At 30.6% G+C, this 13,551-nt stretch overlaps 1 protein-coding gene across 1 annotated transcript; it reads right to left on the reverse strand.

Annotated features, from left to right (window-relative positions):
• Positions 1-448: 448 nt before the first annotated feature.
• LOC140043650 (neuronal acetylcholine receptor subunit alpha-7-like) lies at positions 449-10,169 on the reverse strand. Its single transcript, XM_072088166.1, has 11 exons — positions 10,118-10,169; positions 9,653-9,801; positions 8,905-8,949; positions 8,350-8,459; positions 7,247-7,788; positions 6,747-7,001; positions 3,962-4,110; positions 2,802-2,846; positions 2,310-2,419; positions 1,217-1,758; positions 449-972 (listed from the first exon to the last, which is right to left on the reverse strand). Exons 1-11 carry the CDS (start codon positions 10,167-10,169, stop codon positions 449-451), a joined length of 2,523 nt encoding a protein of 840 aa, XP_071944267.1.
• Positions 10,170-13,551: the final 3,382 nt, after the last annotated feature.

Raw genomic sequence — 13,551 nt, forward strand, 5'->3', positions numbered from 1 at the left:
TTTTCCTATAAAATTACCGTTTATTGATTACTAAACCGTAAATGTGTTTTGTAGACATGCAGATATACATAAATTTAATAAAGCCTTCGCGCTGTTTTTTCGGAATAAGGAGACCTTCAATTATTGTATAATTCCTGGGATTTTGCCTCTTTATTATTAATATTTAAATATTTTAAATATTTTTATTTTGTTACTTCGAAAGAGAAAAAGAAATACGTTTTATTTTGAATGGAATATTAGTATTAGGGCTTACTGAAATTATATTAATTTTTATGTTACAGTTGAGCCCCTATTAAGAGACCAACAAAGTTCCCTTTATACAGGTGTCCATTGAATATGATTATTCTTAGATTAATTTACTATTGGTAATCCTTGGTCACATGTGCCTAAAGACATAGAATAACATATATATAAAAGTGTGATGAGATTGTTTTTGCAAAAAACTCAATTATTTTCCAGATATTATAAGTAATATTACTGTGATTGTTACTATAACAACAACGATAAACAACACGATAAAGAGTAACCTGTCAACAAGTATGGCAACATTCCGCCAATTCTCCTTTTTAAAATTATTAAGTTCTTCTTTCTTATATTCATTCGAATATAGCCGCATTTCATTCAATATCAGTTTTAATTCTTCTGGCGTCGAGTTAATTGCCGGGTCACTGATATACTTTATTCGTTCGTCAAACTGTGTGATACTGATAAACCTACCAGAGTAAACAGAAGCATCCGAATTAGAGTATGCCGTGTTTTCATTTCCGGTATCCATTTGCTTTTGGAAAATGTGTTCATTACAATAATATGCACTCGTCTTTCTACCAATTGCTTTTCCAACTTTTCCAAAAAGTATACTAGCTAGCCATTTTGGAATATCTTCAGGCTGATTGCGGTTATAGATGTTGAGCAAAACTGCACTACAGACAATGCTAATACAACTCATACAAGTAAGCATTGTAAAGTATATTTCTGAAATAGTAAACAAAACAAATATTTAAGTTAGTCTAAACTGTTTTAGACTCCCTGATCTAGTTTCTTAAATTGTTATGCAAAATGATAATTTTCATCGTCATTGTCCTTCGTTTGGTGCACGATTCATTGTCTCCAATGGGAGTCCCCTTAACATGATGTTTCCTGAATAATGGTGTCATAAAAGAAGGGTTTTTTAAATCTCACCAATAAGTAAACATATTAATTACGAAAAAAACCTTACGGAGTATCGGTGTACTGTCGGCAGATGGTGGCAAAGCGTCGGATATCATTTGTTGGAATAAAAGAATCGACAGTAGGGTACTGACACCAAACGACATCTTCTCTCCACTTTCCGGTGGCAGCAAGAACACAAACATTGTCAAAATAGACAAGAGACAGCAAGGTAGAAGAATTATCTCGACAAAGAACCTCTCACGCCTTTTCAGAATAATTGTGAAAACAACTTTTGAGAAAGGTTCAGGACAACAATTGTATTTTTCTGTTATGTACTGAACACTGACGTCTTTCAGACTCCATGCACCGTTTGGATTAAACTGTGTTTGTTGGCTTTCACTTCCAGTCTCCGGGATTAGGTCCTGTTGTTTGATATGGTAATTCCAAGGCGCAAATTCTAGGGCACATTTCTGCTCATCAAATGGGAAATATTTTAAATACATCTTGCAGAAGCTTTTTACTATCATAGGTGTGGTTAAATGAACCGTACCCTCGTTATTTACCCTTAGATGAAGCGACCTCTTAATTTGTTCAAATTCTCCATCAACGCTACAATACAAAAGTTTAATATAAAGTCTTATTACTTAATGTATAGGCTACTTTTATATATATAAAAAAACGTACTTGATTTAAGATAAAACACAAATTTAAGTAATGTATGAGGCTCAAACTTTTATTGAAAACAATTAAAATTGATTTGCGTTCCAATTAATATGAAACTTTTTAAAATTAGATTTTGCAGTTTTTGTTAAATTCCGACTAATATTCACTGACTGACAATTCAGACTGAATTTCGAGTTTTTTTTTCATTATATCAATGGTTAGAAAATCGATAATGTTTTATTTACTGCGCTAACATCAATAAAATTGTAGAGGTCTATATATTACATTTGTGTCAGATGTTCAATGTTTCACAAATAAACGTTTTAGGAGTCTAGTCAACGACCATATTAAGTGTATTTCTTGTAACTCATATTTATAAATTAAAACACATTAAGGCCTACTTGAAATGTGCTTGATGCTGTTTTTCATAAAAAGAAACCAAACTATTATTATTATTGTAATTAGACAGATTTGTATAATTAATTACGTAGGCTTACTTGTTATACAATGTTACATCCGGGAGCCATAACGCTGACTGTTCCACGAAAATCTCGGTAATGTTGTTGTAATCATTCGGATCCCATACCATAAACTCGTCTTTCCAAAGCTTAAAAAATATATAATTTGGTCCTATATATACACATTTGACAGTTATAGAGAAACCAAAAACTAGAAATAATTTTTAATAAATACGTGCGAGTTATAGTCATATATACACGGCAGATCAACATAAATAAAGTATCTTTCTCTTGAAAAAAATTGGATTTCAATTTAAAACTAGACACTAGTCATTTACCATTGTGTAAGGTTTATATAATTATATCAAATGAGATCTCCTTTGCTTACAAAATTATAATTTTGTATTGAATTTGAATATTTTAATATATCGATATTGAATTCAGTAATATAGTGTATAACGTTCGTTGAGTTTGTTTTAATGTCTGAAATGACTGCCTTGCTCCTGTAATTTTTTATGAATAAATACATACCATTTTAAACCATCCGCTAACTGTGATTTCTTGTCTTTTTTCGTTCTAAAAATTACAATCAATAGAAATGGACGACTTTCATTAGCATTATTTCAAAACAACCTAACATTCATTAAAGATGTATTGTCCCCCAAAAACAAGAAAAATGAAGATTAATTAAATCGAACTTTGAATAGGTTATGTTGTAGTTTCAATAAAGTTAATCACTTCCGTAAGGAAAAAAAAAAAAAAAAAAAAAAAAAACAACAATGTTTTCACTTATAAAAATGACAAAATAAATGATTAAATTCAACTACAAATCTATTGGCTGGCAACTAATTTGACTATTTTGCTTTAAATAACAGTTTTTCAGGTAAATACATTTTTTTTCGATCTAATTTTTGTTCAATGTGGATAACAATTATATGACATTAAAATGACATATTGAAAAGAAATTTTTGTAATAATTATTTTTTCAGGGGGACAATACATCTTTAAGTGATGTGTGTCTGTCTTTCGTTCACTCAAAACAGAACATGGTAATGGTTTTAAATGCTAATATGTATTGGGTAATCAATTTTTATTGGTTATATTAATGGAAAATATCAATCATTTATACAAGTTAATGTTTACCGACCGACCGACATAGTGAGCTGTAGAGTGGATACTGTAATGGTTCTATGTTAATATGTAATCGCTTATTGAGTAATCAGAAATTAACATTTTGTATTGGTTATTTTAAACCAGTAGCGGAGAAAAATCAGTCAGAATCATTTATAGAAACAACAAAAATCAGTGGAAAAAAATAGGGGATAGATGACAAGAGAGAGGCTGTCAAAAATGATGACTGTACTATTGTAAAACGTCAATGACAATTATATTACCATTACATAACCATTGTATTGTATCAGGGCTTTGATATAACAGTACATGTTTACTATTAAATATTAGTGCATCTTTAAATTGATTTATAATCCTTTACATTATGGGAATTACTTTCAGAGTCTCTAGAGACACGTAAACAAGTAAACATCTTTAAATATCTCGTTGTCGTGTCATGGTTACATTACACAAAATCACAAATATTGCCCATTTTTTTAAACAATAATAATATGTCAATCATGCAAATGAACTGACATTTGATAATGTTCAAGATCAAATCAAAATAAAAACTTTCTTACGATTTCAATCACTTGTGATACAAGCAGTCGTATCGTGACCGTAACATTGTTCTTATGATCTCGGACTGGTCTCGTTGACGGCTCTATATATTTATCCAGTAAGTCCCGTATTAATTGCGACTCTGTATTCGTAGCTAATGATTGTTTAACTGTAAATAAACACATTTGAAACAATGAAAAGGTAAATGTATTTATAATGTGTAAGGAGTGCGTGAAAGAGTAAGGCCTATATTTAATATCAGCGGCGGGTAGCCGAACAAACAAAACAGATTAAAAACAAGTAGATGACTGCAATAATGAAGCAGATATGTAATATATATAATAACAAATATGAAATAGCAACATAACAAATAAAAAAATTAATTTCCTAATGAATGACAACAAAATAATTGGAAAGAAAAATATTTACCTGAATAAAGTAAATACAATATAACGAGTATCAATAGTTGGAATAAATTCATTCTAACGACAAGTACAGTACCTGAAAAATAGTAAAAATCAGATTTGATAATTTTGTCCAATACAATTGTACACACCATAATTCATAGGCCTAACTTGGGTTGCTATCTATGAATTGCGACAACAAAGATAATTTTATATTACAGAAATACTATAATCTCATTTTGCCAAAAATGTCAATATCTCGCTGTTTCTTTCATAAGATAAAAATACCTTTAAATAAGTTATAAAGCCTACAAAGAAAATTACGTTGTAACGAAAAATTAAACATACTTACTATTTGAAAAGTTTAATTTACAAAGCAAAACAATGAACAGTATCTGCGACACTATCAATTTAATAAACACTTTAAAAATTCAAATGATGCATTGAATGAAGTCTGCTCACTTTTTTTTATCATTATTAATTTGTAAACGTTGAGGGGGTAAATAAATAGGTACCTACTAGGCCTATAATACACACGTCTTTAATATTTTGACATGGATTTAGATGGCTACGCCTGCTACCAGCAATTAGTGATATTGAGGTTGTATAGTCTAGGTTCGAAAACGGCGATTCGACTTTAACATTGGTAAAAGGATAAATATTGTTGGCACACATGGCGTGTTATATGTATACTTGAGCTGGAACATCTGATAGTTTCGGTTTTGTACAAAATATTCAAACCGTGTTGATTCGCTAGGTGGCGCTCGTAAAAGAATTCTAGTATAACAACCAAGAGAGACTGAGACAAATAATACTTAGAAATATTTCTTGTTTTTAACTACGTACGGAGTGAACTTATATACAATTATATAATCATAACCAAATATTACCTCTATAAATCAGAGATATCTGAGCATAATGTAGGCCTACCACAAATGAAATAACAGTGGTACGAGTCCTCCCACCCCGATCCAAAATTGATGAATCTTCTACACCTTCAACATCTTTAACAATGTTATATGTTTCAATCAGGTAAGGTAAAAAATTAAATTATTTGAGTTAGGCATAAACACATTATATACGTAAGGACATTTAATTGTAATCGTACCAAATAAGAAAATAAAATACTGAGTAAGAAAGCCATTCACTTTCGTTATCAGTAATATTATAATAGCACTATATTATTATTATTATTTTTATCATAATCAAAATACAATGTTCAAATTCTAGTAATTATCTAATATCAAATCAGGAAAGATTGTAAAATCAAATGAATGCTTCAAATTTGGTAAAAATATTTTGGATTAAAAGTTTGCATACGTGAATACATAACATAAATGAAACAGTTGTTACGCGATAAAGTATAGAGGGCACAATACATTTCCAGATAATGAAGATAAAAACTCGACTTGATTTGAGTTATAATCCCATTAAAAAAATCTGGTAAAAATTGCGAAGTTTAGTGTTACGAACATCTACGCATGCTCACAAAATCACAATGCTATGCTTTTACAGATTGATTTGATACAAGTGTTTATTGTGGGAGCATTTTTAACGAAATTTCACACTAAATAAATATATAAATATATACAGTTAATACGTCTGGTTCTAGGAGAAAAAAAACCCATTTATGATCACCAATTCCGCAACGAGTAGACTACTCTAAGAAGATAGAAATTTAAGGGATAAAGTGAAGTAAAATAAAGTGGATATTTTTCTATGTGTAGGCCTATTTGTAACAGTAGGATTTATCATACATAATTAAAACATTTTATAATAATATAATAAGTACAGGTGAGTCCAGTATTTATTCTGAACGTAGGAAATCGTTAATTTTTCTTCTCGGTATGTGGTAAGCTGGCCAGTTCTTTCTCCTGTTTTTCGACTAGGTACTCATTTACAGCAATGGGCAGCTGAAACCGGGTATTTCTGTATACTATCCTAACAACTGGAATATCCAACTCCTTTATATTATTATTATTCTCTTCAAATAACATCTTTTTTTGGCTAGAAATTTCTATATAGCGAAAGTGTTAATTTACTATTGGTAATCCTTGGTCACATGTGCCTAAAGACATAGAATAACATATATATATAAAAATGTGATGAGATTGTTTTTTCAAAAGACTCAATTATTTTCCAGATATTATAAGTAATATTACTGTGATTGTTACTATAACAACAACGATAAACAACACGATAAAGAGTAACCTGTCAACAAGTATGGCAACATTCCGCCAATTCTCCTTTTTAAAATTATTAAGTTCTTCTTTCTTATATTCATTCGAATATAGCCGCATTTCATTCAATATCAGTTTTAATTCTTCTGGCGTCGAGTTAATTGCCGGGTCACTGATATACTTTATTCGTTCATCAAACTGTGTGATACTGATAGACCTACCAGAGTAAACAGAAGCATCTGAATTAGAGTATGCCATGTTTTCATTTCCGGTATCCATTTCCTTTTGGAAAATTTGTTCATTATAATAATATGCACTCGTCTTTCTACCAATTGCTTTTCCAACTTTACCAAAAAGTATACTAGCTAGCCATTTTGGAATATCTTCAGGCTGATTGCAGTTATAGATGTTGAGCAAAACTGCACTACAGACAATGCTAATACAACTCATACAAGTAAGCATTGTAAAGTATATCTCTGAAATAGTAAACAAAACAAATATTTAAGTTAGTCTAAACTGTTTAAACTCCCTGATCTAGTTTCTTAAATTGTTATGCAAAATGATAATTGTCATCGTCATTGTCCTTCGTTTGGTGCACGATTCATTGTCTCCAATGGGAATGTCCCCTTAACATGATGTTTCCTGAATAATGGTGTCATAAAAGAAGGGTTTTTTAAATCTCACCAATAAGTAAACATATTAATTACGAAAAAAACCTTACGGAGTATCGGTGTACTGTCGGCAGATGGTGGCAAAGCGTCGGATATCATTTGTTGGAATAAAAGAATTGACAGTAGGGTACTGACACCAAACGACATCTTCTCTCCACTTTCCGGTGGCAGCAAGAACACAAACATTGTCAAAATAGACAAGAGACAGCAAGGTAGAAGAATTATCTCGACAAAGAACCTCTCACGCCTTTTCAGAATAATTGTGAAAACAACTTTTGAGAAAGGTTCAGGACAACAATTGTATTTTTCTGGTATGTACTGAACACTGACGTCTTTCAGACTCCATGCACCGTTTGGATTAAACTCTGTTTGTTGGCTTTCACTTCCAGTCTCCGGGATTAGGTCCTGTTGTTTGGCATGGTAAATCCAAGGCTCAAATTCTAAGGCACATTTCTGCTCATCAAACGGGAAATATTTTAAATACATCTTGCAGAAGCTCTTTACTATCATAGGTGTGCCTAAATGAACCATACCATCGTTATTTACCCTTAAATGAAGCGACTTCTTTATTTGTTCAAATTCGCCATCAACGCTACAATACAAAACAGAAATCCTATTACTTAATGTATAGGCTACTTTTATATACAAAGAAAACGCACTTAATTTAAGATAAAACACGAATTAAGTAATGTATAAGTCTAAAATTTTTATCAAAAATAATTAAAATTGATTTTCGCTCAAATTCATATCAAAATTTTTTATCTAGATTTTCAATTTTTGTACAATTCCGACTAATATTCACTGACTGCTTATTCAGACTGAATTTTGAGTATTTTTTCATTATTTTAATGATTAGAAAATAGATAATATTTTATTTACTGCGCTAACATAAAACGTTAAACTTCGTTTTAAGTTATGGGAGTCTATCAATATTACATTTGTGCCAGATTTTCAATGTTACACAAAGCAAAGTTTTAGGAGTCTAGTCAACAACCAAATTAAGTGTATTTCTTGTAACTCATATTCATAAATTAACACACATTAAGGCCTACTTGAAATATACTTAATGCTGTTTTTCATTAAAAAAACCCCAACGAACTAAATAATATTATTGTAATTAGGCAGATATATATAATTAATTACGTAGGCCTACTTGTTATGCAATGTAACATCCGGGAGCCATAATGCTGACTGTTCTACGAAAATCTCGGTAATATTGTTGTAATCATTCGGATCCCATACCATAAACTCGTCTTTCCAAAGCTTAACAAAAATATAATTAAGTCCTATATATACAGTTGACAGTTATAGAGAAACCATATACTGTACTAGAAATCATATATAATAAGCACATGCGAGTTATAGTGTCATATATACACGGCAGATCAACATTCATTTTTGTACTCAAAGTATTTTTCTCTTTAAAATAGATTTTAATTTAAAACTAGATACTAATCATTTACCATTGTGTAAGGTTTATAAAATATACAATCCAGTTCATTGTTTGTACAATGGGAATTTAATATATAGTTATATCAAACGAGATCTCATTTGCTAAAAAAATATAATTTTGTATTGAATTTGAATATTTTAATATATCGACATAGAATTCAATAATAACATATAGTGTATAACGCTCGTTGAGTTTGTTTTAATTTCTGGAATTACTGCCTTGCTTCTGTAATTTTTGTTATGAATAAATACATACCATTCTAAACCATCCGCTAACTGTGATTTCTTGTCTTTTTTCGTTCTAAAAATTACAATCAATAGAAATTTACGACTTCCATATTAGCATTATTACAAAATAACCTAACATTTATTAAGTGATGTGTCAGGTTTGACGTTTAATGGAAAACAGAACATGGTATAATGGTTGTAAATGCTAATATGAGGCGTAGCTGTATTGGGTAAACACATTTTTTATTGGTTATTTTAGTGGAAAAAATCTTTTATATAGGCCTACAACAAAAAGCAGTGGCAAGTAAAAAACAAGGGGATCAGAAATTAACATTTTGTATTGGTTATTTGAAACCAGTACCGGAGAAAAATCATGTATAGAAACAACAAAAATCAGTGGAAAAAATAGGGGATAGCTGACAGGGGAGGGGCTGTCAAAAATTATGACTGTACTATGTTTGTAAAACTTCAATAACCATTATATTACCATAACTATTGTACTGTTTCAGGGCTTTGATATAATAGTACATGTTTACTATTAAACATTAGCGAATCGTTAAATTGATCTATAATCCTTTACATTATGGGAATTACTTTCAGAGTCTCTAGACACGTAAACAAGTAAACATCTTTAAATATCTCGTTGTGTTGTCATGGTTACATTACACAAAATCACAAATATTGCCCTTTTTTTTAACAATAATAATATGTCAATCATGCAAATGAACTGACATTTGATAATTTTCAAGATCAAATCAAAATAAAAACTTTCTTACGATTTCAATCACTTGTGATACAAGCAGTCGTATCGTGACCGTAACATTGTGTGTATGATCTCGGACTGGTCTCGTTGACGGCTCTATATATTTATCCAGTAAGTCCCGTATCAATTGCGACTCTGTATTCGTAGCTAATGATTGTTTAACTGTAAATAAACACAATTTGAAACAATGAAAAGGTAAATGTATTTATACTGTATAAGGATCTTTTCCACGCCGCCTTATCCTTTCTGAATTGTTGAGGTATGGATGTATGAATGATTCATTGAACGAACGAATAAGTGAGTGAGGGAAAGAGTAAAGGTCCCTATTTAATTTCAGCGGCGGGTAGTCGAACAAACAAAACAGATTGAAAACACATAGAGGACTGCAATAATGAAACAGATATGTAATATATAATAATAATAAATATAAAATAGCTTATTAAGGAAGAAAAAAATAATTGGAGAGAAAAATATTTACCTGGATAAAGTAAATACAATATAACGAGCATCAGTAGTTGGAATAAATTCATTCTAACGACAAGTACAGAACCTGACAAATAGTAAAAATTAGATTTGATAACTTTTTCCAATACAAATTGTACACACCATAATCCTAACTTGGGTTTCTATGTATGAATGCGAACACAAAGATAATTTTAAAGAAATACTAAAATCTCATTTTGCCAAATGTCAATATCTCGCGGTTTATTTGATAAAAATACCTTTAAATAAGTTAAAGCCTACAGAGAAAAATAAAAATAAAACATACTTACTATTTGAAAAGTTTCAGTTACAAAGCAAAACAATGAACAGTATCTGCGACACTATCAATTTAATAAACACTTTAAAAATTCAAATGATGCATTGAATGAAGTCTGCTCCCTTTTTTTTATCATTATTAATTTGTAAACGTTGAGGGGGTAAATAAATAGGTACCTACTAGGCCTATAATACACACGTCTTTAATATTTTGACATTAATTTAGATGGCTACGCCTGACCAGCAATTAGTGATATTGAGGTTGTATAGTCTAGGTTCGAAAACGGCGATTCGACTTTAACATTGGTAAAAGGATAAATATTGTTGGCACACATGGCGTGTTATATGTATACTTGAGCTGGAACATCTGATAGTTTCGGTTTTGTACAAAATATTCAAACCGTGTTGATTCGCTAGGTGGCGCTCGTAAAAGAATTCTAGTACTGTATAACAACCAAGAGAGACTGAGACAAATAATACTTAGAAATATTTCTTGTTTTTAACTACGTACGGAGTGAACTTAAGTACAATTATATAATCATAACCAAATATTACCTCTATAAATCAGAGATATCTGAGCATAATGTAGGCCTACCACAAATGAAATAACAGTGGTACGAGTCCTCCCACCCCGATCCAAAATTGAGGAATCTTCTACACCTTCAACATCTTTAACAATGTTATATGTTTCAATCAGGTAAGGTAAAAAAATGTAATTATTTGAGTTAGGCATAAACACATTATATACGTAAGGACATTTAATTGTAATCGTACCAAATAAGAAAATAAAATACTGAGTAAGAAAGCCATTCACTTTCGTTATCAGTAATATTATAATAGCACTATATTATTATTATTATTTTTATTATAATCAAAATACAATGTTCAAATTCTAGTAATTATCTAATATCAAATCTGGAAAGAGTGTAAGATCAAATGAATGCTTCAAATTTGGTAAAAATATTTTGAATTAAAAGTTTGCATACGTGAATACATAACATAAATGAAACAGTTGTTACGCGATAAAGTATAGAGGGCACAATACATTACCAGATAATGAAGATAAAAACTCGACTTGATTTGGGTTATAACCCCATTAAAGAATTCTGGTAAAAATTGCGAAGTTTAGTGTTACGAACATCTACGCATGCTCACAAAATCACAATGCTATGCTTTTACAGATTTGATATAACTGTTTAATGTGGGAGCATTTTTAACGAAATTTCACACTAAATAAATATATAAATATAAATATATACCAGTTAATACGTCTAGTTCTAGGAGAAAAAACCCCATTTATGATCACCAATTCCGCAACGAGTAGACTACTATAAGAAGATAGACATGTAAGGGATAAAGTGAAGTAAAATAAAGTGGATATTTTTCTATGTGTAGGCATATTTGTAACAGTAGGATTTATCATACATAATTAAAACATTTTATAATAATATAATAAGTACAGGTGAGTCCAGTATTTATTCTGAACGTAGGAAATCGTAAATTTTTCTTCTCAGAATGTGGTAAGCTGGCCAGTTCTTTTTCCTGTTTTTCGACTAGGTAGGCCTACTCATTTACAGCAATGGGCAGCTGAAACCGGGTATTTCTGTATACTATCCTAACAACTCGAATACCCAACTCCTTTATATTATTATTATTATTCTCTTCAAATACCATAAGTTTTTATTGCTAGAAATTTTTATATAGCGAAAGTGTGAAAAGAACGATCTTTTCCTATAAAACTACCGTTTATTGATTACTAAGCCTGCTGTAAATGTGTTTTGTAGACATGCAGATATCGCAAATTTAATAAACTAGATGGCACGCTCGCTTCGCTCGCGTACCATCTAGGTCGTGCCCACAGATGGTTCTCGAATACACAGTATTTCCAGCGAGAAAAAAATGGAGATTTCAAATGTACGTACCGCAGGACTATAATACATTGTCGTTTACAGAAACGAATAAATATACACAATGATTTATGTAGTCAACCAAAATTAGCACCCTGGGAATTACTTCCGAGAGAGAAACAAATTTTTTTATTCGGACTCATTTAAACAAACCCAATTTGTGTTTTGTATGTAACATTAAGGGTTGAGGGATGGGGAAAGAAGATAGGTACAAAGAGGAAACATTTTAAAATATATTCTTATCCACTCAGTAACGAAATATTGTTTTTAATGTTTTATAGGCCTATAAATAATATACCACTAAATACAGTAAAACATTTACGATTTAATACGGTACTTTGTTAAAACTCTCACTGTCATAGTCGATTGAAATAGTAAAGTACATGTAACGATACACCACTACGACGTTTATATATTTTTAAATTATTAATTAATACAAACGTTGAGAAGCAACTGTCAGTAATAACGTTTATTTATTTGTATATTATATGTTTATAATCTAACAGTAGGGCCTACCCACACTCACAGTAATAAAGTTTATTTGTATATATTTTATATTACATCTAACAGTACCAACACTCACAGTAAGAAATTTGCGATTCAAATTGCGATCAAAAGTGGTTAATACCTTAACAGTATTGTACAGCATTGCAGTACTATTTATGTTTATTCTCCAAGGGGGCCCATAAATCTAAATCTATACCTCTATGGTTGAACCAAATAATTTGGAATGTTTATTTGTATATTATATGTTTATAATCTAACAGTAGGGCCTACCCACACTCACAGTAATAAAGTTTATTTGTATATATTTTTATATTACATCTAACAGTACCAACACTCACAGTAAGACATTTGCGATTCAAATTGCGATCAAAAGTGGTTAATACCTTAACAGTATTGTACAGCATTGCAATACTATTTATGTTTATTCTCCAAGGAGGCCCATAAATCTAAATCTATACCTGTATGGTTAAACCAAATAATTTGGAATGTTCCATTCATCACAAATCAATACATTTGTAAAAACGTATATTAAATGTATCAAAATAGTATTTTTTAAAGAAAATCGGCCTGTCTTCAACATTATGATGCTGTACTCGAACTGTTCAACCGGTTTTCAGCTATTAAAAACAATTATCGTAGGAGGAGATAGAAAAATGCGAAGCCTCCTCGCATTTTTGTGGCGGGTATTTTTCAAGATGGACATCCATTAGACAGTGTATACCACGATCGGAAAACACCC

Source organism: Antedon mediterranea, chromosome 3 (assembly GCF_964355755.1).
Source record: "Antedon mediterranea chromosome 3, ecAntMedi1.1, whole genome shotgun sequence".
Classification (NCBI taxonomy): Eukaryota; Metazoa; Echinodermata; class Crinoidea; order Comatulida; family Antedonidae; genus Antedon; species Antedon mediterranea.